General features: G+C 45.3%; 3 protein-coding genes across 3 annotated transcripts; all 3 read left to right on the top strand.

The window, feature by feature from the left end:
- Positions 1 to 16,402: 16,402 nt before the first annotated feature.
- LOC136552946 ((+)-neomenthol dehydrogenase-like) lies at positions 16,403 to 18,806 on the top strand. Its single transcript, XM_066544523.1, has 6 exons — positions 16,403 to 16,626; positions 17,131 to 17,175; positions 17,259 to 17,505; positions 17,587 to 17,664; positions 17,908 to 18,093; positions 18,228 to 18,806. Exons 1-6 carry the CDS (start codon positions 16,571 to 16,573, stop codon positions 18,606 to 18,608), a joined length of 993 nt encoding a protein of 330 aa, XP_066400620.1. The 5' UTR covers positions 16,403 to 16,570; the 3' UTR covers positions 18,609 to 18,806.
- A 110-nt stretch (positions 18,807 to 18,916) lies between these two features.
- LOC136552947 ((+)-neomenthol dehydrogenase-like) lies at positions 18,917 to 22,462 on the top strand. The gene is made up of 6 exons (XM_066544524.1): positions 18,917 to 19,485; positions 20,600 to 20,644; positions 20,720 to 20,966; positions 21,057 to 21,134; positions 21,344 to 21,529; positions 21,650 to 22,462. The coding sequence occupies exons 1-6, from the start codon at positions 19,325 to 19,327 to the stop codon at positions 22,028 to 22,030; spliced, it is 1,098 nt and encodes a 365-aa protein (XP_066400621.1). The 5' UTR covers positions 18,917 to 19,324; the 3' UTR covers positions 22,031 to 22,462.
- On the top strand, positions 22,036 to 25,627 carry LOC136550609 ((+)-neomenthol dehydrogenase-like). The gene is made up of 8 exons (XM_066542237.1): positions 22,036 to 22,066; positions 22,476 to 22,571; positions 22,676 to 23,057; positions 23,923 to 23,964; positions 24,054 to 24,300; positions 24,426 to 24,503; positions 24,757 to 24,942; positions 25,075 to 25,627. Exons 5-8 carry the CDS (start codon positions 24,127 to 24,129, stop codon positions 25,441 to 25,443), a joined length of 807 nt encoding a protein of 268 aa, XP_066398334.1. The 5' UTR covers positions 22,036 to 22,066; positions 22,476 to 22,571; positions 22,676 to 23,057; positions 23,923 to 23,964; positions 24,054 to 24,126; the 3' UTR covers positions 25,444 to 25,627.
- The last annotated feature ends 1,033 nt before the right edge of the window (positions 25,628 to 26,660 follow it).

The following is a 26,660-nucleotide window of genomic DNA, read 5'->3' on the forward strand; positions in this document are numbered from 1 at the left end:
GAAGAAAAAGAAAGAGGGCACGTTGAGAATGTGCGTAGATTATAGGCCACTCAATGCTGTGACCGTCAAGAATAAATATCCCTTGCCACATATTGATGTTCTGTTTGACCAATTATCCAAGGCCAAGGTGTTCTCAAAAATAGATTTGAGATCCGGTTATCACCAGATTAAGATTAGACCACATGATATACCAAAAACTGCATTTTCCACCAGATACGGGTTGTATGAGTATCTTGTCATGTCTTTTGGCTTGACAAATGCTCCTGCATATTTTATGTTCTTGATGAATACAGTTTTCATGCCAGAATTGGATAAGTTTGTGGTAGTATTCATCGATGACATTCTGGTGTACTCCGAGAATGAGAAAGATCACGAAGAGCATCTGAGAACTATCTTGACCAGACTTAGAGATCATCAATTGTATGCTAAGTTTAGCAAATGCGAATTCTGGTTGAAGGAAGTTCCTTTCCTTGGTCACATTCTATCAGAGAATGGAGTTTCAGTCGATCCAAGTAAGGTGCAAGAAGTTATGAATTGGAAAGCACCGACTACAGTTCCTGAGGTTAGAAGTTTCTTAGGATTAGCTGGTTATTACCGTCGCTTTATACCAGATTTCTCGAAGATCGCCAAACCAATGACAAGCCTCCTTCAGAAGGATCATAAGTTTGTGTGGACAGAAGAGTGTGAAGCAGCTTTCCACACTTTGCGGAAACTGTTGACCACTGCTCCTGTTCTAGCACAACCAGATATTGAGAAACCATTTGATGTGTTTTGCGACGCATCAAAGACTGGATTGGGTTGTGTCCTTATGCAAGAAAGGAGAGTCATTGCTTATGCATCACGATAGTTGAGAAAGCACGAGGTCAACTATCCAACACATGATCTTGAACTTGCTGCGGTTGTGCACGCCCTAAAAATTTGGAGACATTACCTACTTGGTAATGTGTGTAATATTTTCACGGATCACAAGAGTCTTAAGTATATCTTTACCCAACCAGAGCTAAACATGAGACAACGTAGATGGTTGGAATTGATCAAGGATTACAACTTGAATGTGCAATATCATCCTGGTAAAGCCAATGTAGTGGCAGATGCTTTGAGCAGAAAGTCACATTACTTGAATGTGCAGCCATTACTTGAAGATGGATTTGATCTAATGCATCCTGCTGTGTTACATAGTATTCAGATTAGTTGCTCTTTGGAGAGTAAAATAATAGAAGGTCAGAAAACTGACAAGGGGATATTCCACATCAAAGAGAAAATAAAAGAAAAGCCGTCTCAACACTTTAAAGTGGATGAACAGGGCGTGTTGTGGTTTGACAACCGTCTTGTGGTTCCTAAGGATCGAGAGCTTAGGAATAAACTCATGGATGAAGCTCACCTTTCTAAGCTATCTATCCATCCCGGAAGTAGTAAGATGTATCAAGAACTACGATCTCGTTATTGGTAGACCAAAATGAAGAAAGAAATTACAGCATATGTTGTCAGATGTGACACATGTTGTCGAGTGAAAGCCATTCACATGAAACCTGCCGGTATGTTGCAACCCTTATCAGTCCCTAGTTGGAAGTGGGACAACATCAGCATGGATTTTATCACGGGTTTGCCCACTACTAAAAAAGGACATGATTCGATTTGGGTAATTGTGGATCGTCTTACCAAGACCGCTCATTTCTTGCCTGTCAAAACAGATTATCGACCACCTCAATATGCCGAGAGATATATCGCAGAAATTATGAGGTTACATGGAATACCAAAGACCATAGTGTCTGATAGAGGCTCACAGTTCACGGCTCATTTTTGGGAACATTTGCACAAAGGCTTAGGAACTAGTTTGATTCGCAGTACCGCTTATCATCCTCAGACAGATGGTCAGACTGAACGAGTAAATGCTGTTTTGGAGGATATGTTGAGAGCCTGTGTATTGTCTTCTAAGGGATCATGGGAGTCATGGTTACCGTTAGCTGAGTTTTCTTATAATAATAGTTATCAAGAAAGCATCAAGATGGCCCCATTCGAAGCTTTATATGGCAGAAAATGTAGAACACCATTAAATTGGGTCGAGCCTGGTGATAGACGGTATTATGGCATTGACTTTGTAGAAGAAGCCGAGAAGAAAGTTCATATTATTCAGCAGAATATGAAGGCTGCCCAATCACGTCAGAAAAGCTATGCAGACAAAAGAAGGAGACCCCTTGTGTTTGAAGTTGGTGACTATGTTTATCTGAAAGTCACGCCAATGAAGAAGAAAAGGTTTGGAATCCGAAGAAAACTTGCTGCGAGATTCGTAGGACCATACAAGATCTTGGAACGAAGAGGTCCGGTAGCCTACAAGTTAGAGTTACCTGAGACAATGAGTACTGTTTTCCCAGTTTTCCATGTATCACATCTCAAGAAATGTTTGCGTGTTCCGGAGGAAAGAATAGAACCTCGAGGTATCCAACTCAAATCAGATTTGGTGTATCGTGAACAACCAGTCCGGGTGTTAGACACTAAGGAACGTGCTACTCAGAATAGTGTGGTGAAAACGTACAAGGTACAGTGGGATCATCATGATGAGGGAGATGCAACTTGGGAAACAGGAGAGTATCTACAAAAAGCTTATGAAGAATTTTATAACAAATGGTTCATAACCCAAATCTCGGGACGAGATTTTTATAAGGGGGGAGGGCTGTAACACCCCGGTGTTATGCCTGCACTTAGGCATTTCTAAGCATACATATCGTGCATCATCAAGCATCCTAATCATACATGCGTAATCTTGCATATAACAACTGAAACATTACTTCGAAACATACGAAACATGTTGTGAAAAGTAAATGATGCATACACTTATTAGAGTTGTTTTGCTCTGATTCTTGCTTGCTAGGGTAGTAGAGCTTGTTTGGTTATAATTATAAATCATCTAGAATTGTTTATCACAATTTTTGGAGCAAGGTTTGTATTCAAATTAATTCAAAATTTTGTTTCCAAAGTAATTTCCCAAAATTAGGGTTTTGAGTTAAAATTTAACTTTGATTCTATAATTTAAAATCTAGATAGAATTGGACTTTGGTCATAAAAGCAAAGTTGTAGGGAATTAAATTCTAAGCAACCTTCATTTTTGGTACATTTTTAAAAGAGGTCATTTTCTTGCTCAAAATAATGTTTAAAAGTGGGCATTTAAAAATATCTTGAAAATATAATTTGAAAATCTTCATTTCCTTTTTCCTGGGCCGCCGCCTCGTTTCTGGCTCGACAGCCGAAGCCGGACCAGCCAGCCTCCCACCTGCGCGCCTCGCGCTTCTCCCGCGTCGGCCCACAGCGCCCCAGCCCAGCCCAGCGCGCCGGCTCTTTCTCCCGCTCGCCCGCACTCGCGCGCCCGTCGCAGCGCCACGCCGCGACCGCGGCAGAGGAATCCCGCCGCGTGGCGACTCCGCGCCGGCATCGCCCGCCGCGCGGCAGCCGCGGCCTGACACCGCGCCCACGCGCCCGCCTTCACCTGCTGATGCCCGCACACTCGCTCACTCGCGCCCACGCTCCCTCTTCTCCCCTCCAGAGCCGAGAGCTCGAGCTCCGCCCTCGCCGCGCCCGCCGCTCCGCCGACGCCAAGCTCTCGCACCGCCGCATCATTTTCCGATTGCCCGCGCCCACAGCCGCGCCTCGCCTTCCTTCGGCTCACGCTCGCGCTTGCGCCGCCTTCCGAGCCCTGGGTAATCTTTCCCCGCTCCTCGCCACCGACGTCCATGGCGCCGCCGTGCTCGGCCGCCGTGGAGCGCCCTCTTCCTCCCCTTCTCAGCCGTGCTTAGCTGCCTGCTCGCTTGCGCCATAGCCTCGCACACCTATTGCGCTCACTTGCTTGCGCTGCCATGGCCGGAGACGGCCGCCGGCAGCTGGCCGAGCCGCGCCGTCGCGCCAGCGCGCGCCCCGGCGTGTCGCCATGCCTCGGATGGCCAGGCCGAGCCAGGCCGTGGGCTGACGCCCTGATTGGGCCGTCTCCCCTCCCTCGCGCTCGGGCCGCGCAGGCCAGTGATGGCCGTGGGCCAGCTGATCCCTTCGGGCCGGCCCAGCATTTCTGAAAGGAATTGATTTTCATTTATTATTTGTTATTTGAAATCAAAAATGGTTTGAAAAATGTTTGGATGATCAAACTTGCTCCAAATTTGTTGAAACAAAATTTGCTAGGTTCCTTATCACCAGATCTACTTGGGAAAATTATTGCATGTCATGTTTGGGATACTTTTCTGTGGAACTTTATTTAATCATGAATATTGCTGATAACTTGAAAAATATGTAGAAAAATCTATAGGATTCAGAAAAATATGATTCCAAGTTTGTTAATCTTCTAGTGTCATGTACTTCTTAGGAAAAATATGTTTTATGCATGTGTTGTGGGAAAATTTTGAGGTGTAGTTCAAATACCTTTAATTGCTGAATTCTGTTATTTTTGTTAGAGAGCAAACTTTGTATAAAACATGCATGTGATAATTTTTGTACAGTCATTATATGCTATTAAGAACCTAGGAAAAATACTAATTCTGTTGTTTGACACTTTTCATAGTACAAAGTAATTTCATGCTCATTTTTATGCTATAGCTTGTCATTTTTGTGTAGGATAGTTTACTTATCCAAATGCCATGAAATTTTTATGGTAGTCTGTTTAGGGTAGTAGTATGCTACTGTAATTTTCTCAGATTTTTAGGAACATCAGAAATATATGTTGCTATTCAAACCTATTATTAATTAGAGTTTAAGCAAGTGTTGCTTTAAGTGTGATTAGGAAATTAGTAAAGCTTTGGTGTATCTTTGAAGCATTTCATAAGGTATGTTAACTTAACATATTAGTAGTAGAAGAGAATGCAGTAGATGACATGTGCTTGTAGTATAGTTCTTGGATGATGTTGACTACCTTGCATTTCAACATATCCATTACATTCATCTCCTTCGATGCACCGTTTGCATAATCACTTACGCGCATTGCATCATACAGGATCGCAAATCGAGAACCCAGTCGTCATACCTGAGGAGCCCGAGGAGCAGCTCGAGGTGCAGCAGCAGGAAGTGCCAGAAGTCGACGAGGAGGACGTTGAGGAACTTCCGGAGTGCCCCGATCACCGTCCGAGCTCCTTCGAGAGAGGCAAGCCCCGGAGCATTTTCTCCCGGTTTGCAATTATTTAATTAAATACTTTACTTTAAATTGATGCATTACGTTCAGGAGTTGTTTGCAAACCGTTGCTGCATTATACCTTGCTTACCTTTGTTATACTATATCCTTGTTACCCTGGTATCCGCAGTCGAGTCAATGCTTAGCTGGCTTAGACCGGTAGAAGTCGGGTGATTTCCTGTCGCCTGCGAGCTATAGGTGGTTACCTGGATCTGCTTGGATGACTATGAAGTCATGGTATAACTAAGTGTTAAATGAAGTTGAGACCGGACGGAGACTTGCAGAGTTTTGGACTGTAGTGTTTCCGTCTGTGTCGATTAAGGACCGACCGTTGTTGGGCCTCGAGTCATGTTGAACGCATGCCTTACATTTAGCTGGCCGGATAAAGTACCTTCCGACCGCGAAGCTGGGAGATTTTTTGGGCCGAGTAGATTGCCCGCAACGCACTGTACCGGAGCAGGTGTGGTAGGACACGGGGGCGGGATGATAAGACCAAAGTGCAGTCGGTCGGCCCCCGGGTACATGTGGTTCCTAGCAAACTCGAGATTCCTGGAAAGTTGACTCGGTGATCAATATCTCACTTTAGCGGGTGAGTGAGGTTTGTGTAAGGAATAAATCACCAGCTGGTTAGGAATCGATTCGAATCGCCATCGCTCCTGGATAGTGAGCACTTGACTTGAGTTACTTCATCGTAGTAAATGTTATAGAACACTTGGACAGTTATAGTGAATATGACAGTATGGAAGTTGCTTAATGATCATTGATTATCATTATCTGCTTAATCACATGTTTACTCTAGTATAGGTGCAAATCTAGTTGACAGGTTAATAATAATTAACTTGGCAATAATGCTTTTAGAAAGGTTCTTGAAATGCTAAAAATGCTTCTTTCTACAAATGAGTCAGCTACCCTACTATAAAGCCCTTCATAATCCTTGGTGTCAATTATTTTCGGTTATGTCGGGTAAGTCTAGCTGAGTACCTTCTCGTACTCAGGGTTTTATTCCCACTTGTTGCAGATGGGTAGATGTACTATGGCTATTGTATCAACTACCTTTATCCTGCGATGGGTGATGCTTAGGACCATGGGCATGGTCATTCCTTACGTCTCCTCTAATGCTTTTGTTGGAAGATGATCATCCGCTGGCACTGTATTTAAACTCCGCGTGAGTGTGTGTGTGGTTTGAACAAATGACTTCCGCTACTTTTATTCGAACTGGTTTGTAATAACTATGTTTAAACTCTGATGTATCTGAGACCGTGAACTTTTATGTAATATGTGATGGTGACCGCTAAACTTACTATGATCATGGCTGGGACACGAGTTGGTTTGAAATCCTTTGTGATTTCACGGACTACCGGGTTATACGGGCTTAAGTTTGTCAATCGTCTGCTCTGGTGGATGATTTTCTTACTTAATGTCGTATAATTGGTCGGTTCTGTTACATGGATGTGGGTCCACTGCCTCACTGACTAGGACCAGGCGGGTCAGTACAGCTAGGGCTCTGTAGTATTGGCTTTTCTTTACCGGCAGCTTTGCGAGGCATGTCATCGGACTTTGTCCTCAGCCTCACTTGGGGGATGCATGTACCTACTCTAGTTGTGGATGTGGGCTCATCTACCAATTGGCCGTCTCGAGGTTCTGGCTCGGTGTGACTGGTTCCTAGGTTAGCCTCCATGTTGGCAGCTGACGTGGGCGCACCTTTGGGACTAGGTTAGAGTTCCATCCATGAGGTTAGAGCAGGCGTACATTGAGTTCACGGACGAGCTAGACACGCTCATACCCTCTAGTGTAAGTAAATTTTATTTCCCATGCTGGCTTAAAATGGTTTAGTATAGCATCTAACATCTTATTTCGACATGTTGCATGTGTCGTAGGAGCCGTACGATAGAGAGGGCACTTCCTTTTTGTTTGAGTAACATGTGTGGGGTGCGACTACGACTTCTACAGGATGAGGTGCCCTCTAATCTGCTTCAATGCTGTCGAGTTCCATTGTAACACCATCGGTGTTACACTGTAAATCATTTCCTAAAACATGTCATGAGCATCATGTTTATGTGTTAATGCATGTAATAAAGAGTATAGATCAATTTATGTAACTCAAAATGGTAGGGAAGTGTGAAACGAAAGTTAATTTAATAGTCATGTTATATCACTTAGGGTTTAAAACCAATTTTTATTAAGCAAAAATGATATAGAACATGTATGTGATACTTAAATATGGTTCAAAGTGCAAACTTTGTAGATGACAATGAAATACTCGCAGTCGAAAAATGATATTGCTAGCTAATATTTCCACTAGCTTAGAGATCGCAATTGAAAATCAAATTCAGCTCTAACACAGAAATTTTCAAGTCTGCCGACAGTTAGACATTGCTATGTTTGGCAATTTATTGTGTGAGATTGGGTTAAGGAGTGGTGTTGTATTATGGCTTGTTTTAGTAGCCTAATATACCCTCTAAGGTATAGCAAAGGTGGTTTGGGAATTTGATCAGCGGTTTAGGCTTCTTGAGCGCTTTAAAATCCATGCTTGGCGTGTTCTCGGGCTGTTTCTCGGTTGAGCGCGATCACCAGCACCGAGGGCACGACACCACTGCATCGGGCGTTCTACACGTGTGCGCATTGGCGCGCTCGGCTATCCACCATGGGCCGGTCAGCCTGGCTGCCCGGTGCTGCTGCCACGCAGGCCCGACGTCCTAGCCACCGTTGCCGCCCTATCGCGCGGACGTCCCATCCCGCTGCTACGCTGCTGCTCTGGCCGCATCACTGGCCTCCTCGGGCTGCCGCCGTGTGGAGCCATGGATGCTGACTCAACCCGTAGCGCTACCCCACCGCCTGCTGCTGTTGCCGCGCGTTGCTGCTGCTCACACAACCGAGCGCCACAGCCACCTACCCCACGCGCTGCTCCCACCACACGTCGCGACGCTATCGCTACCGTCGTGTCGCCGTCTTGCTCTAGCCTGCCGCTGCACCGCACTACGCCTAGGCGCTGTGCACATGGGGTCGAACCACCATCACCATGCCATTTATGGCACTACGGTGCGTGGGCCACGCCGACCTCGAGCGCGTGCCATTGGCTAGCGCCGGCCATGGGCCATACTAGTTGCGCCAGCACATCACGCCAAGGTGCACTCGCCAGCTACTGACCACGTCCTCACTGCCTCCTGTCCTCTTGTTTCTCCCCTGCCCGCCTCTATGCGTCCGACCGCCTCTGTTTCCACCATCACGTCGTGGCCACGGTGAGCCAGGGTGGAGGCACTTGCCTTCAATTTCGTGTGCCCATGTATGCGCATTGATGTCCATGTGCCCACCGTCCCCACCCCGCCTTGAATCGAGCCATGACGAACTCCAATTTGGAAGTTCCCCCTTCGTCATGCCATTAAGGCCGGGATTGGCCGTGGCCGAGGGCAGCCACCCACCACTCCACCCCTCATCAATCCATCTTCACCATGAACTCCGCCTCCACCTCCACTTCACCCCGCGCACCTCACTTACACCTCTACCGCCTCGCCATAGCCACTGACATGGCCGTGCCGTCTCGGAGCACCGCCATATCCCACCACCCGCACGTGGCCAGCCCTATTCGAGGAACCTCTGGCCAAACCACCATCGCAGCCGCAACCAGGGTAAGATAGTGATGCTACAGCGCTAGCTAGTTCACCCTATGGTGGCTTTGGGTGGCCGGCATGGCCGCGCCACTGTCGCGCATGGCCGCACACCGTGGTCACCACTTTCGCAAGCTCCGCCACTCTGGTAACCTAGGCTAGTGTAGGCGCTTGGGTTGTAGACGGGGGTTGGCCCGTTAGTGGAGCCAACGCAGGTCCCAGCTGGCCGGCGTGGCCATCTAATGCCATCGCCGCCATGCGGGTGCACGCGCGGGTGGCCGAGGACCATGCAGTTGTAAAGGAGGGAGTTTCCGAGGGTTTTGTTGCATAGTTGCTCTCTCTAGGAATAGTGACATGGACTGCGGGTTAGTTTTCCTAGAGTTTAGGGGTGTTTTTGCAAGAGTACCAGCACACGTGGGCTTCCCCACCGTGAGCCGCCTCGCGCGTGGGCCATGCCTACGGGCCACGCGTGCGCGCACTGCGCGCGTGTGGGCCACGCGGATGGGTCGTGCGAGAATTGGTTTTCCTTTTTTCTAGCGATTTAGCAAATGTTTTTATAATTTAGTTTTGAGCTGATCTTTGGAAAATTATAGCAAATTTTGTAGATGTCTAAAAATTGTGAAATTAATTTTGTTAGGTTCCTAGAATTGTGTTCTATCTGTTAGTATATTTAGTTCATATATATATTTGTTGATAGCAGCGGCTATTAAATCATTTGCGAGTGTTTAGTATTATTTAGATTAGTATTTGTAGGAATTTTTGTGATAAATTGGTAATAGCTTTGACCATAAAGTTTTTACAGTAGATTCATTGTATTATTATATGCTCACTGTAATTTTTTTAGCCTTAGAATAGGTTGATAAATAGGGTAGCCAAGTACTCCTTGTTTTAGTATATATGAAATCATAAATAAAGTAAGAAATACATTTTTGGTTGCTAAGATAATACTTGAATGTCTCATTCCTGTTTAGTGGAAAGGATGGGTAGCTTAGCATCTTAGTCATTAGAGTTAGCTTAGTAGCTTGGTAGATGCATTGTTATTTTAAGAGCTGTTGTTGCTAAAATGCTAAGTGTTGCATCATCATTGCATGCATGTAGAGAACGCGTTGGTGGAGTTTGTGACCGAGGATGAGCAGGAGTACAAAGAGGTGATTGAAGAGTACGAGGAGGAGGTCCTCATGCAGGAGGAGGTCCTAGAGCTATCACGGACTGACTGAGCTGACACCGCGCCTGCCCAAGGCAAGCCCCGGTGCATAACTTCTATTTTGAATAAGCATTTAATATATATATGATATGCATTTACGTTACAGGCATTTTATGGAAACCACCTGCATAAATATATCTATCATGTGACTCCTACTAGTACAGGTGCGAGTAGCTGCTATGCTTAGGATTTTCGATAGCGTGAGTAACCTATCGTTACTCACAATAGGTGATTATTATTATCACTCTATGATAAAATGGTGAAAGGAAAATGGAGAGCGGGTAGGGATATGGTATGGGCATTGGTAGGCATAAGAGGTTGTGTCTCGTGGCCAGCGGGGCATAGCTTGGTTACACTATTTTCTCTATCCGTGTCGGTTAAGAACCGACCGTTGCATTGGGCTCTAGTCAAGTCACAGACTTATTATCCTTAGCACATACTTATTTATGGGAGCAGGAAATGCTCGTTGTTCTCTTGTCGTGGGTTCCGGCTCTTTCTAGACCGACTGATTGAAGATAGGGATGGTGGAGGTCTAAGCACCACACTGAGTCCGAGATTCAGGTGTGGGGGCTTAGAGTCCAAGTTTGGACGAGGACCTAGACCCCTTGATAGGAGAGTGGTGGGTTGGTCCTGCTTGTGCCTGGGGTATAAGCGGGGCGTGTGTTTTGGGGTACCTAGCTAGGCACGTTGATTCAAGAATCGCCGGGTAATCCAGTATGACTTATCTACAGTCTAGCACCGTAGTAAGAACTGAAAGATGAAAGATGGTGAAATGGATCTATTTGCTCAACTCTTGCTTAAAAGTAGAACATATGCTTACATAGAATGGCTATATAATGAACTAATTATGACTGCTAATAAGAAACATACATACGGATTCACTACTAGTATTGCTTTTTGTGAAAAGAAAACCCAACAACACATAAAACTTATCATATTCTTTAGAGTCGGGAAATTATTCTCACTAGTTGGGTAAGTCTTGCGAGTACATCATGTACTCAGAGTTTATTTACCCCTATTGTAAGTGTAGTTTAAAGAGTAGCTGTTGTGTGGAGGATTCTTCTGGTGGGCACAGACGGATCCTTATATTCTACCGTTAGATGTTTATTGTAATTCCGCTGTTTAAATTCCACACTCTGAACTTAGTATTGTAATAGTATATTTCTAAGAACTCTGGTTGTATGAAATGGACTAAGTATTGTAAACTCGTCCTCATTATTAGATCCTAGAGAAAAAAACATGGATTATTCGAGTTCTCCCTTGGGGTGTGCTCGACGAAATCCGTCCGTTGTAGCTTGCTTTTGGGGTGCTTAGTGTCTGGTGGAAGACGAGCACCTCTGAAGGTGTGTTATTTCGGGCGATTCTACCACATCCACCTGCCACATAGAGTTACATGCCAATTTGGAGTAAGACAGCTTTGGCCAACGGCTCCGTTCTTGACTAGCGTTGACTTACATAAGTAAGTGTTCTGCTATTTCAATTGTCCCATTATAATCCATTTGCATTAGTTCCTATATAAGATGAAGTAATGATGACGGACATGCACTTTTAATATGGTCACATGTATATGGATTGAGATGAATGTGTGTGTATGGAATGCATATATTCATGTCATATTTTTGTTTGGTTTGCATAAAAACAAAGGAAACTCTGCTAAATTTTTCTGCACAAATTTGTATTACTTCGTATAAAAACTTCACTAACGATGGTGTACGTGACGTGCAGGTTGGATCGTCAGAAGAACAAGAAGATTTTTTATTAGGAGAAGCACCACCACTACTATATTGAACAGTGGGAGCTGTTGGACACCAACGTGGACGAGAACGACGAGCCACACACGAACCATGAGTACAGGCGCTACCACGCTTGGTACCAAGGTGCGACACGTTGCAAGCTGAGGCTACAATGGACAAAAGATGACTACGCCGACATCGAGTCCTCCTCCGACGAAGACACGACGCATCGAGTCCTCCTCCGATGAAGACACGGCGTATGACCAAACTACTTAGGTAGGAAGGTAGGTGCAGGCATGACCAATCTTGGATAGAGTGGTAAGTCAATTGCCATATTTTTCTATGTTGAGTTGAATACCAATACAATACTTTGTTGTATACCAATACTTTGTTGTAGGGTAACACCTTCAAATGCTCGGTTGAAGACATTGAGCGCTTTCGTTCGAGAGTCAGGGATGATGACACGCGTAGCTTCCTAGATGTAAGATTCTAAAAATTCTTTCAAGTATAATATTAATACGTTAAATTCTTTCAGTTAACATAATTTTGTACAACTGAGACCGTCACGTCGGCTATGCCGTGCGGCTGCTCGTTGTGGTTGTAGGATAGCCACGACGTAAGATGTGCATGTTCCTTCCACAGGCAGAGGAGGCTTAGGTTCGTCTAACCAAGCACCTATAGGGTCCATAGGCATTGCGTACGAGGATGAGGACGACGAGGAGGTGGACTAGAGGCACGAGGAGCTTGGACCGTCTTAGCTATAGGACGCTCCCTTGACTCAGCCTACACAGCCTGAAGGCACTAGGCGACGCCGTCCACCTGACCCTTTCACTCTAGGCACCTACACTCTTGGTCATAAGGATAAGGGTAAGACTAGAAGGCAGTGAGGGTTTATGGTAGAGTTTGTGGTAGATGTTATTATGTACTATTATGGACTTTGTAGATTTTTATTATCAACTATTATGGACTATTATTATGGACTGTATGAACTACTATGGACTATAATTATGGACTATGTGGACTATTAATATGCTCATGTATATGGTTTGAGATGTGGCATATATTTGTATGTTTGAACATGTTGTATTGAGGTTAAATATTCATGTCATATTTGTGTATGGATTGCATAAAAAAATAGGGAAAATTATGTCAGAATTTTATGCCTAAAGTACATTAAACTGAATATTATGACCACAGATAATGAAAACAACAATGAAAAGTCCAATACTATGACACATTAAACAACACAATAATACTAGAAGTACATGCCAACAAACTAAATAACGCAGTACATGACCTAAGTATGCCCATACTTAAAGTGCATTACATGACAACACAATGAAAAGTCCAAGAGTAGACAACATTATTCATGAATAAACCATAGAACTAGCAAGTCATGAAGACTACTGAGTGCAATGAGGCCACTTTCCCTTCCTCAGGGCATCGGGATTCTCCTCCATCGCTGCTTTCGCTCGGCGCGCATGCTCAAGCTTCTTCTCTCTCCTCCCTGTATGCAGCAACACGTCTCCTTTCATTCTCTTCCTTGTACTCCTTTTCTACAGCCTCCTCTCTGCGTCTCTTCTCCATCATCTCCTTGTCCTCTGTCTCCCACCGTAATAGTTTCTCCATCCATTTCTTATCTTCAGGCTTGATCTCAATGTCGATCTACTAGTCAAAATCACAGAGCGGTGGAGGGGTTTGCAACAAATGCAATTGTTACAAAACAAAAAAAATCATGTAAGATTTCATATGACACAAAATAATTATTACACAACATCAATTCCGCACCATCTTGTTAATGCGGGGCGCTGACGAAGTGTAGGCTCAAACGCAAAATTGGAACATATCCAATATCTCTGCATATACGTGTCCTCTTCATCGGACTTGGCTACCTTACAAGGGCTGCCGCAAAAGCACATGGGCACTGGAACACCACTAGACAGAGGCAATAGGTCGAAGGCATTTTCGGTCATCCGGCCATAACTATAATTTAACCAATTTCGTTCTAAGAACCGAAAGTAATTAACATTAAACCCTAAATCTAGGGTTTCCCATTTGATGCACAATAATAAACCCATAATATAACAACATGCGCTGAGGTTATCTTGGTTTGCTAGCTTTTCCACGTCTTGATATCCTATGGTTGTATAATACAAATATTAAAAATTACATGAAACCCTAAGTAACGATGATTCTTAGGTTGAAAAATTCGACTAATATATACCGAATCGATACGAAAAAACTAGGTGGGTGAAAGGTCCTAATGGCTAGAGGGGGGGTGAATAGCCTAATAAAATTTCTACAACAACACTTAACAAAGTGATTAGACAATTATGAGGCGAAACGAGTGTTGCGCTAGCCTACTTAAAATGTAAGCCACCTACCACAATTCTAGTTTAGATAGTGTCTATTCACACAATAGCAAAGACACTATCCTATGTTAGTGTGCTCTCAAAGACTAACTAAAGAGACACACCAACCAAGCAAGCAAGCTCTCACAACTAGCTACACTAAAGAGCTTGTCAACTAGTTTATGGTAAAGTAAAGAGAGTGATTAGGATAGTTATACCGCCGTGTAGATGAAATACCAATCAATCACAAAGATGAATAACAATGAAGACCAATCACCTCGGAATCAATGATGAACACAATGATTTTTATCGAGGTTCACTTGCTTGCCGGCAAGCTAGTCCTCGTTGTGGCGATTCACTCATTTGGAGGTTCACGTGCTAATTGGCTTCACACGCCAAACCCTCAATAGGGTGCCGCACAACCAACATAAGATGAGGATCACATAATCCACGAGCAATCCACTAGAGTACCTTTTGGCGCTCCACCTAGAAAAGGTCAAGAACCCCTCACAATCACCACGATCGGAGCCAGAGACAATCACCACCTCCGCTCGACGATCCTCGCTGCTCCAAGCCGTCTAGGTGGCGGCAACCACCAAGAGTAACAAGCGAAATTCACAGCGAAACACGAACACCAAGTGCCTCTAGATGCAATCACTCAAGCAATACACTTGGATCACTCCCAATCTCACTATGATGATGAATCAATGATGTAGATGAGTGGGAGGACTTTGGCTAGGCTCACAAGGTTGCTATGTCAATGAAAATGGCCAAAGATGTGAGCCACAGCTGGCCATGGGGCTTAAATAGAAGCCCCCACGAAATAGAGACGTTGTACTCCTTCACTGGGTACTCTGCGCTCTGACCGGACGCTCCGGTCCACTTGACCGGACCCTGGACTCAGCGTCCGGTCCACAGATGGACGCCACGTGTCATCGGCTTCAAACGTTGTTCGTCAGATTCTAACGGCTCTAAAGCTGACCGGACGCTCCGATTAAAACTGACCGGACGCTGGAACCTCAGCGTCCGGTCGAGTACAGTAAGGGTCGAAACCTGATTTTCCTCGACCGGACGCGTCTGGTCCACCTCGACCGGACACAGCCCAGCGTCCGGTGGTAAACCCTAGCCACTATACCGACAGTCAACGCGACCGGACGTAGGCAGTCAGCGTCCGGTCACAGGATCGACACTGGCATCAGCTCTGTTCTCACTTCTATCTTCTCCACCCTTGCTCCAATGTGCCAACCACCAAGAATTTGCATCCGGCGCAATAGAAAATAGGCATTTTATTTTTCCGAAAGCGCCGAATCCCGCCGAGCTTGCTCGACGGGAGGGAGAGAGGGACCCAAACCCATCTCAACCCTGCAAACACCTTGTGCACATGTGTTAGCATATTTTCACAAATATTATCAAGGGTGTTAGCACTCCACTAGATCCTAAATGCATATGCAATGAGTTAGAGCATCTAGTGGCACTTTGATAACCGTATTCCGATACGAGTTTCATCCCTCTTAATAGTACGACTATCAAACCTAAATGTGATCACACTCTCTAAGTGTCTTGATCACCAAAACAAAATAGCTCCTATAGTTTATACCTTTGCCTTGAGCTTTTTGTTTTTCTCTTTCTTCATTTCAAGTTTAAGCCCTTGATCATCGACATGACATCACCATTGTCATGCTATGATCTTCATTAGCTTCTCTACTTGAAGTGTGCTACCTATGTCATGATCACTTGATAAACTCGGTTAGCACTTAGGGTTTCATCAATTCACCAAAACCAAACTAGAGCTTTCAGAGGGGAGCGAGGATACCTTGCTCTCGAAGATCTACGGATCAAATCAAAGTTTCCAAGATCTAATATGCCGATTCGTGAGGTAGAGCAAAGTGGAGAGAGTAAAAACCCGAGAGGGAGGAGAAAGAAAAGGAAGAAGCCTTGACCAGGAAGGTTGGACGCTGATTTAAAACACCACCTCAGCGCCATAGATCTTGGCGCCAAGCTCGGCGTCAATAATCCTGGCACCAAGCTCGGCGCCAATGACATCGGCGCCGAAGTGGCTGCCAAGTCACCGCCACGTCTGCGTCGATGCCTACGTCGACCCAAGACCTTGGCGCCAAATGCTCTGGCGCTGAGATGTCTAAGCTCGGCGCCAATTACGTCAGCGCCAAGATGAGAGTCTAGATTTTAAAATCATAAGCATATTTGTGAAAAACTTAAAAAAAAAGAGAGGAAAAAAACAAAAAATTCGGACGCAGGGGAAATAGCTGCAGCGACCGAGCAGGGCCAAAAATCGACTTCTGGGCCGTGCCCCCCCCCCCCCCCCCCCCCCCCCCCCCCCCCCCCCCCCCATACAAGCGGACGGAGCGACCGCGAGGCGCGACTACGCCGGCGGTGCCGCGACCCAACACTGCTGACCTACCCCTTCCACTCCGCTCCACCACTGGTCAACGAATCTTCCTTCAGTGTCCGCCGCCGCTCAACGGAACTCCACTCCTCTCCCCACAGCAACCGCGGGTCCGACCGGATCCCACCTCATGGAGAAAGCTGCGCACGTTGCCGCCGGCGCGACGCAGGACTCGTATCCGCACAGGTCGTAGCCCTAGCTCCCATCCTCAGTTCCTCACCCTCTGCTTCATCCTCAGTTCATGCTGTAGCTGTAGACGGCACTCTTATGCAGTGCTAGTATACGGGCGAAAGACAGTCTTTCTGTGGTCTGACCCGATGGTTTATGTGCAGTTTGAATGGCCATATTACACTATAAATGTGTGCAAATTGTTGTGCCAGGTCAAGCAAAAGCAGCTGTATAGCAATCTGCAGTGCCAATTTTTCTAGTTCACCATTCAGTTTTCCTTTCAGATCTCTTAACGACAACAAGGCATTTTGAGTCACATCCTTGTTTCCTAAAACAAAACAACTTTTAGATAATGGATGAAAATAGAGAGAAGGATACATGTAGCATTGTGGCAATTTTGGGACCATGGGCCATACACCAAGATTTACGTTCCCACCTCCTGCTGTTGCATCTCTAGCCTCTAGGTATTTTTTGCCGCTTCATTCATCTGATGCAGCAACAAAAAATCACGTTCATCCGCAGGCTTGATGCAGTGAGGCATGACTCCGCTGAAGCGATTCCTGAAAGGTGATTTTAATTATATTGCTTCCATGGCCATGTTGTTCTTTCGTCAATGAACATGGATTGCTAATATTTGGCCAGTGCGCCAGACTCGCTGTGGTCACAGGAGGAAACAAAGGAGTTGGCCTAGAAGTATGCCGCCAGCTTGGTCTCCAGGGTGTGACAGTTATCCTTACAGCAAGGGATGAGAAACGAGGAAAAGATTCCGCCGAGACCCTTCGCCGTGAATCCGAACTCCCAAATATAATCTTCCATCAGCTCGATGTCAGAGATGATGACAGTGTTGCCACATTGGCCCGGTATATTGAAAGAAGATATGGGAAGCTCGACATCTTGGTAAATCTCCTATTTTTGAATTAAATGACACCACTTTGTGTTTTTGAGTACACATAATTGATGATATGGTGGGTGATACAGGTGAACAATGCAGCTATTTCAGGAATTGTAGCAGATGAGGAAGGCCTGAAAGCTCTCAACATTGATGCAGAGACATGGGTACTTAGATTTGTTCTTGAGCTCTTAGCAGCTTATCTATTGATTCTGTTTACTTTTGGTTCAGAATGCATCTGCAGTCTTTTGGAGTCAGAATCTCAATATATGATTTAATTACTTCTTGTTTTTCTGTATTGTGTCAGTGGTATTACTGTTTTTTTTTCATTATGGTTATAAATACCATGTTATTGGTATACTACAACCAATGATGAGTGCTTCGGTCACTCATAAATGTTTGTGTTTCAGACATCTGGCAGGGCGGCTAATCTTCTCAAAGAAGTATTCCAGAATACCAATGATGAGGCATTCAACTGTCTCAATACCAATTACTATGGATGCAAACGGGTAACAGAAGCTCTTCTTCCACTTTTGAAGCTATCTACATCAGGAGCAAGGATTGTCAATGCCTCCTCACTTGCGTCGGAGCTGAAGGTGCATCAGCTATATTTGTTTTTCCTTCTTTTTTCTACCCTGAAACTCCTGAATTTGTGCACGAACAGAGAAGATATCTATGTTACTCACCCTCCTTCATCGTAGCTCATGCATGCATTTGATATTGTTGCCAGAGAATGCCAAATGAGAAGCTGCGAAATGATTTGAGCAACATCGACATCTGGGACGAGGACCGGATAGAAGCAGTGCTGAACACATTCTTGGAGGACCTGAAGAGCGGGCGGCTAGAAGAGGCCGGGTGGCCCATGATGCTACCGGCCTACAGTGTATCGAAAATGGTCATCAATCTCTACACCAGGATTATGGCAAGGAGGTATCCCGAGATGCGCATCAACTGTGTGCGACCTGGCTTTGTGAAGACGGACATCAACTGGAATCTGGGGGTCTTGACGCCTGAACAAGGTGCAAGAGGGCCAGTCATGCTAGCTCTCCTCCCCGGTGATGGACCAACTGGGTGCTATTTTGATCAGACGGAAATGGTGAACGTGTGGTGAACAAACAATTGAATGCCATTGTTTCGCATTTTGTGTAACATTATTTCCCAGATTTTGTGAGAGGATAGAGGCATACTCGGATCCGTTTATGACATCATGATCAGATAACCACAGACACACTGTAAAATCTTATGGTTGAGGGTATGCTACTAATGTTGCTCAAGCAGTTGCTGTTGTTTCCATATGTTCTATGCTGCAGCCTGCAGAAATTTTCTGCATTTGCATTTTATAAACACCAATAAAGAGGCGTCTATAGAAACAACAATCAGATTGAATCCTAAAAATAAACAGTCGATGTTCTTATATTGGGATTGGCTAAGCATTTCTGTTTATCGTATCTGTGGTTTTTCGGTATCTCACTATTTTGTCGTTATTATTTAGTCTGGAAAAGAAAAAAAGGGAAATGTTCTGTTGAACAGAAAAGTCAAACCAGCCTTTGCCAAAGCCCTTCACGTCCTTGGTTCACTACCTCGTGGGCCCCTTGATCAGTTGCCGCCCAGACTCCAGAGCGCCGGCGCCGCTCACCTCGGGCGGCCGCGGCGGCACATGGCTGCGCACGGAGCCCACAGCCCCGCCGCCGGCGTGCACACTATCAGTCTACTTAAAAAAGCTAGGGTAATTAGTACTTGTAGACAGTTGGTGATACGGCGGCTAACCTCGCCGTCAATTGTGCGCTTGACTACCCTACCACACCCGTCCCACCCGGCGACCCAGAGATGCGCCACCTCGGCCTCCGGGCATCCGCGAGCTCGCCATGTAGGGTCCGCGTCCGTCCCTGCGCCCCGGCTCCCCCATTATCCCCCTCCCGCCTCCAGCAGCGAGTCACCTTCCCTGCCACGGCCGTGCGGGCGACAAGGGCATCGTCTCCGCATCACAGGTTTGCGTTCTCTGCCCCGTTTTGTTAATTTCCGCATGGATCTATTCATTCTATTGTCCTGCACATATCTCTCTCTCACCCTTTGTATCGATTCTCTTTTGAACAAGATGATGCTATACACTCTCCGAACACGGCTTTTGGATAAGCTAAATTTCAAATTTAAGTTTTAGATTTTGGTGATTAGTTTGGAGATATGGACAATGGAGACTGCTGACCACATCCATCCTGTAATACAACCAACACATGTTTCATTCTCCAAAAAAAAAGGGAAAACAACAACAACAACACATGTTTCCACATAAATGTACTTTCTTGCTGTCTTGCCTAATTTGACAGTGCATACATGTTGCCCACTCTTAAGACATAGCCACATGTATAGTCTCGGTTAGATAGGCACAAGCAGTTAAACTGAACACAAATTTGCCTTGCCACTGGAGTGGTCAGTTCTTGTTAATCTTTCCATGTCTTTTTTGCCAAGTTCTTTCAACTTGGACCACTCCCCTCAATGGGAGAAAAAGACATTTGTGATTTTTTGGATGGCATTCTAGATTCATTACAAATTAGTGACATTTTACATTTATCTATTTTTGAATTTGTACCCATATAGGCACTGGGTGCAAATCAAAGTATGTTTTAGTTTTATTTTCTTTCTAATTTTGAACATTTACTTTCTTAATGAAAGCCATTTTATTTTCTTTTATGACTTGGAGTCATTTTGTAGTATAATTTATCTCCTATGTAGCCATGAAGGATAAGTGCAGCGTTATTAAGTTTTTCCAACTTATAAAGTCCTATCTATAGTGCTAGATAAACTAAATATCTACCTGTGCTAAGCACGTGGTTCTTGTGCTCCAGATGAATATTATTATTGCCTAAGGAAAACACATAATTAAAGCTGCATTCCTACCTAATAGTCAATTTTCTTCACCTGATAGCACAGCCCGCAGCTACATTTTTATGATCCTTTATTATTTTATTTGATTGATGCATCAAAACTCATTACTCCACATGCTTGAGTTGCATTTGCATCTCTTAAGTGTTTTTTCGGATTTCGTCCAAAAAATGTGTTTTTAACTATTTTATCTGATGCAACAAAAATGCCGTTGCTCCACAGGCTTGATGCAGTGAGACATAACGATGCTGAAGCGATTCCTGAAAGGTGTTTTTTATTTGTTTCGAAAGCCATGCCCTTTCATGGATGAACATGGATGCTAATATTTGGCCAGTACGCTAGACTTGCTGTGGTCACAGGTGCAAACAAAGGAGTTGGCCTAGAAGTATGCTGCCAGCTTGCTCTCCAGGGTGTGACAGTCATCCTTACAGCAAGGGATGAAAAACGAGGAAAAGATGCAACTGAGACCCTTCGCCGTGAATCTCAACTCCCCAATATAATCTTCCATCAGCTCGATGTCAGAGATGATGATGGTGTCACCTCATTGGCCTGGTATATCAAAAACAGATATGGGAAACTTGACATCTTGGTAAGTTGTAGTCTACTACTATTTTCGTATTAAATGGCATCACTTTGTGCCTTTGAGTACACGTAATTGATGATATGATGAGTGATACAGGTGAACAATGCAGCTGTTTCAGGAATTGTAGCAGATGAGGAAGGCCTGAAAGCTCTCAACATTGATGCAGAGACATGGGTACTTTGATTGTTCTTTAGCTTTCAGGATCTTATCTATTCATGCTGTTTACTTTGGGTTCATTATCTCATTGCATGATTTGAGGGAACCTTTGTATTGATTTATCTGTAGAAGTACATTTTGTTTTTTCTTTTTGGTATGACCTTGAATAGCCTGTTGGTAGAACCATTGGTGAGTGCTTTGGGAACTCATTAATATTTGTGTTTCAGACATCTGGCAGGGCGGCTAATCTTCTCAAAGAAGTATTCCAGAATGCTAATGATGAGGCATTGAACTGTCTCAATACCAATTACTATGGATGCAAACGGGTAACAGAGGCTCTTCTTCCACTTTTGAAGCTATCTACATCAGGAGCAAGGGTTGTCAATGCCTCCTCCCTTGCGTCGGAGCTGAAGGTGCATCATCTAGACTTGTTTTTCCTCCCCTAAAATTCCTGCATTCCCACATGAACAGAGAAGACCTCTATATTATTTACCCTAATTCATTGTAGGTCATAAATTTGATTTTGTTGCCAGAGAATGCCAAATGAGAAGTTGCGAAATGATCTGAGCAACATTGACGTCTGGGATGAGGACCGAATAGAAGCAGTGCTCAACACATTCTTGGAGGACCTGAAGAGTGGGCGGCTAGAAGAGGCCGGGTGGCCCATGATGCTACCGGCCTACAGTGTATCGAAAATGGTCATCAATCTCTACACCAGGATCATGGCAAGGAGGTATCCTGAGATGCGCATCAACTGTGTGCGGCCTGGCTTTGTCAAGACGGACATCAACTGGAATCTTGGGGTCTTGACGCCTGAACAAGGTGCAAGAGGGCCAGTCATGCTAGCTCTGCTCCCTGACGATGGACCAACTGGGTGCTATTTTGATCAGACAGAAATGGTGAACGTGTGGTAATCAGATTGAATGGCATGTCGTTTCACGGTTTGTATGGTATTATTTTGACCCTTTTATAACATCCTGAATTCATGATCTCATGATCACATAAACACATCCACACATGGTAAAATGTTCTCATGATTGAGGGCGTGTGATATGATTTGTTGGAGCAGTTGGTGCAGTTTCCATATGTTTTTTGTTGTTTTTTTTCCTGTTCGCACTTGGAATATTTTTTCAGTGTTTGTGTTTTTAAACACAAATAAAGAGCTGCCCTCATCGAAAAACCAATCAGATTGAATGCTAAAAAAATTTGTTGATGTTCTTATTGTTTTTTTAGACAGAAGTTGATGTTCTTAACGTTGGGATTGGATTAATACTCATTTCTATAGTAGATGACTAGATGGTGCATAGATGCATCAGTTCTAAATCTACCGTATTTGTTTTTTTTTCTCAAATACGCAAGAGCGTTGCGTATCATTGCACTAAGGAGAAATAGAAGTTGTTACATTTTTCCGGCACAAGGCCAGCTTGGGGAATGGAAGTTTACATTGAGAACTCGGTGAGTAGCATGCTACCCCTCCGCCTATCTATCGTACTTGTGCCTTTTGGCTTTTACGTATTCTGTCATTGTATATAGCCTTGAAAAGAAGAAGGAAAATACAGGTCGGTGATTGTAACACCCTACAAGTTACTGATGAAAAGGCCCCTGATCAGTTGCCGCCGCTCGCGTCGGTCGCCGGCGGCTGCGCACGGAGCCCACAGCTCGCCGCCGGCGTCCACATTGTCAATTACCAATTGATAGCTTAAAAAAAGACAATGGGCGACCCACCCGAGAGGCAAGAGCGAGACAAGAGGTAGAAGACGACGATCCAGAGATGCGCCACCTCGGGGCGTCCGCGAGCTGGTTATGTAAGGTCCGTCCCTGCGCCGCGGCCCCATCATCCCTCTCCCGCCTCCAGCAACGAGTCACCTCACCTTCCCTGCCGCACCAATAATGGATGAGCGGCCGCGCGGCGATGCAGGCATCGCCGTCTCCACATCGCAGGTCGGTTCCTCTCCTCTCTCCCTGCGCGCGCGTGCGGCGCGCTGTATCTCGCCTTTCATGCTATATACAGATGTCTGAACTCTGAACAATGCTATTGGATAAGCTAATTTGTAAGTTCAGATTTGAATCGCGGTGATTAGCTTGGAGATTATGGAAAAGGGAGACTGTTGTTAAGTACATCCATCGTTTTAACGAGTAGATGTTTTCTTTTTCACATAAATGTACTTTCTTTCCTAATCTGTAAATGCATACATGTTACACAAGCAGAACCTGAAAAAGATCCATTTGTCAGTGGATTGTTAAGTTTTTGTCAAATTTCCATGTCTTTTTTGCCAAGTTATTTCAAGTTGTCACACTCTCCTTACAGAAAAAAAAACTATCAAATTTGTGCATTGATGATGGCTTGCTGTAAGTACTGAGATAGAAATTAGAGTACATTTTAGATGATTCATTACTAGAGTACCTTTTACATTTACTAACTTTTGAATTAAAAAAAAAGGCACTGGTTACAGATCAAAGTTATTTTTACTTTTATTTTGTTTTCTTTTAAAAGTTTAAGCATTTTCTTTCTTATTGCAAAGCCATTTTATTTATGACTTGGAGTCATTTTGTATACTTTATCTCCTATGTAGCAGTGAGGGATAAGCGCCACGTCGTTAACAATTTTTCCACTTTTTTTTTATGGTAATTTTTCCACTTATAAACTCCCGTCTGCTGTATATGATTCTTGTGCTCTTGATTTCCTCTTTTCATTATTTATAATGACAATATGTTGATGCCACAGTTTTGTTTTTTAATATACAGCTTCATTTTTAAGAGCCTTTATTAGTTTATTATCTGATGAACCAAACTCCATACTCCTCAGGCTTGAGCCAGTGAGCCGTGAGCATGAAACAAAACCATAAAGGTGATTTTTCCATGCACTGTAATTCTGTAAATGACATTCCGTTTTCCCTTCCACTTATGAACAAGGATGTTAAATTGTGGCCACCTCAGGCTTGCAGTGGTCACTGGTAGAAACAAGGGAATCGACCTGGAGGTATGCCGGCAGCTTGCTGTGCAGGGCGTAATGGTCATTCTCACAGCAAGGAATGAGAAAAGAGGAAAAGCCGCAGTCGAATCCCTTAGGCACGAATGCAACCTCTCCAACATTATCTACCATCCGCTGGATGTCCTAGATGATGATAGTGTTGCCTCATTAGTCCGGCATATTGAGAGCAGATATGGGAAGCTTGACATTTTGGTAAAGATGAAGTCTTTCTGCTAGCAGTAGCCTAGTACATATCAAGTCTCTCTCACCATCCTACTGGTTTGGTTTGAGATTGAGAACCTATCTATGAATGAGTGTGAAGTCGTTGATGCATGCAGGTGAACAATGCAGGAGTCGGAGGAGTTGTAATAGACCAGGATGGCGTGAGAGCTCTCAATATTGATCCTAGCAAATGGGTATGTACTATGTAGACTCTTCTTGACTTGAAGCATGTTTTCTTGGGTTGAGTTGTTCTTCCTCCCGGCATCTTCAGGCCTTGGATAGTAAGTAGTACAAGGTTAACAACTTAAGATGTATGATTGCAATTATCTGGATTTTGGTACCATAATATCCAGGATCAGCGATTTTAACCACCTTTCGCTGGTCGCCGCCGCCAACCCAAATCAGCGACGAGCTTCTCATTTGTTTTCAATGCCTTTGTGATTGCAGTTATCAGGTGCAGCCGCCAATCTGCTGGAAGGTGTGGTCATACAAACATATGATGGAGCTGTAGAATGTCTCAACACAAACTACTACGGAATCAGACGGGTGACCGAAGGCCTCCTTCCCCTGCTGAAACAATCTCCGTCAGGAGCAAGGATCCTGAACACCACCTCACTTCGGTCAGAGCTAAAGGTACCTATACGGCTATACCCTTATACTAGCTAGGCTCCCTAAACTAAACATAGCTAGCTATAGCTAATGTTGTGTTGTGTGCAGAACGACAACGAACGAACTCACTCTGCCACCACACCACACTGACACCAGAGGATGCCGAACGAGAAGCTGCGGGACGCCGGCGCCTGGGATGAGCAGCGAATCGAAGCCATGCTGGACGAGTTCCTGGAGGCCCTGAGGCGCGGGCGGCTGGAGGAGGAGGGGTGGCCGACGATGCTGCCGGCGTACAGCGTGTCCAAGATGGCGGTGAACCTCTACACCCGGATCCTGGCGAGGCGGCTGCCGGAGATGTGCGTCAACTGCGTGCACCCGGGCTTCGTCAGGACGGAGATCAACTGGAACACGGGCGTCATGTCGCCGGAGGAAGGCGCCAGGGGAGCCGTCCAGCTCGCGCTGCTCCCTCACGACGGCCCCACCGGGTGTTACTTCCATCAGACGGAGCTTGGGGTCGCTTGGTGAATGGTGACCAGCTGTACGTCTCGTGGCAAGTCACAGGTGTACGTACGTGTCGCCCAGTACGTGTACCATTATGGCATTATCTGCACAGCTCCCTACGTGTCCTTGTCTGGGGATCACGTACGTGTCTATCGGAGACGAGTTGAGATTGAGCAGATCCTCCATAAGAAATAGAAATCCCTTCTTCGATCGTGTTCACGGATCATCGCTGCAAGTCGAGTGCAAGCAGAGCAGCCAGTGAGCGCGGCGTAGCCATATCGACGTCGAGGCAGGAGCAGCGAGCGGCGGCGAGTGGGGCGGAGGCGCAGCGCGCGGGCGAGCAGATGGCGCACGCACGCCAGGCCGCCCGCGAGATCACGCACGAGCGCACCGAGAGCGCGCGCGTGGTCGGCGGCGTCGCCGGGGCCGCGCACGAGGAGGGCCAGCCGCAGCCCCAGCACGTGGAGGTCCACCGCGGCGGGATCCTGGAGACCGTGCACCAGGGCGCGAGGTCACTGGTGAGCGCCGTCGGCCGCAAGCTCGGCGTCGCCACCGCGGAGAGTCCGCTCGCCGAGTCCAAGGACCACGCCGCCCGGGCTGCCAAGGGACGGAGTCGGCGGCAGAGAATGCCAAGGACACCGCTAGGTCGGACGACACGGCGGCTAGATCCCCTGAGGAGAAGCTGGAGGAGTACAAGCGATCGGCGGCAGCCGGCAGGCGTGGTGTAGCCTGCACTGAGCGTTGAAGAGATTAGTCCATGGCATCTTGTTCCCTTTCTTTTTTCAGGTGAAAATCACGACGTACCAGGTGTAAAAACTTTCGAGGTTCAGTTAAACTTTGGTGGCATCTTGTTCGCTGCCCTCTACCACTAAGATTTTAAAAAATGTATCTATTGATTTGTCGATATATGTAAAATGTATGTATGGTATGGGGATTCATGAGCCTTAAATCCATATAAGCACTTCGTATTCCACTCAGATAAACCATCCATTCATGCTAAACAACTTTGATTACGAGGGGGGAAAAAACTTCGATTGAAAGCTAAGAACTTGAATTTCATTCAAAACCTTTTGACTTGTGCAAAGGAACTATTAATTTAGGATTAAGCTTTGATTCAAGACTAGGCGACTGGTTCGTCTCATTGAGAACTTCCACTGCCAAATGAACTTTAAATTTTGAGAAAAAAATCTTTTGATCAAGACTAAGCACATTGGGTTCATGGAAGAGACTTTTGATTCAAA

Source organism: Miscanthus floridulus, chromosome 4, assembly GCF_019320115.1.
Source record: "Miscanthus floridulus cultivar M001 chromosome 4, ASM1932011v1, whole genome shotgun sequence".
Taxonomy (NCBI): domain Eukaryota; kingdom Viridiplantae; phylum Streptophyta; class Magnoliopsida; order Poales; family Poaceae; genus Miscanthus; species Miscanthus floridulus.

Coding starts and splice junctions, on each gene's coding strand:
- LOC136552947 (XM_066544524.1), top strand. CDS start 19,325: ATGCGCCACCTCGGCCTCCGGGCATCCGCGAGCTCGCCATGTAGGGTC. Junction 20,645..20,719: donor GCTGAAGCGATTCCTGAAAG/GTGTTTTTTATT, acceptor CCAGTACGCTAG/ACTTGCTGTGGTCACAGGTG. Junction 21,135..21,343: donor ACATTGATGCAGAGACATGG/GTACTTTGATTG, acceptor TTTGTGTTTCAG/ACATCTGGCAGGGCGGCTAA.
- LOC136552946 (XM_066544523.1), top strand. CDS start 16,571: ATGGAGAAAGCTGCGCACGTTGCCGCCGGCGCGACGCAGGACTCGTAT. Junction 17,176..17,258: donor GCTGAAGCGATTCCTGAAAG/GTGATTTTAATT, acceptor CCAGTGCGCCAG/ACTCGCTGTGGTCACAGGAG. Junction 17,506..17,586: donor ATGGGAAGCTCGACATCTTG/GTAAATCTCCTA, acceptor TGGGTGATACAG/GTGAACAATGCAGCTATTTC.
- LOC136550609 (XM_066542237.1), top strand. CDS start 24,127: ATGGTCATTCTCACAGCAAGGAATGAGAAAAGAGGAAAAGCCGCAGTC. Junction 24,301..24,425: donor ATGGGAAGCTTGACATTTTG/GTAAAGATGAAG, acceptor TGATGCATGCAG/GTGAACAATGCAGGAGTCGG. Junction 24,943..25,074: donor CACTTCGGTCAGAGCTAAAG/GTACCTATACGG, acceptor CACTGACACCAG/AGGATGCCGAACGAGAAGCT.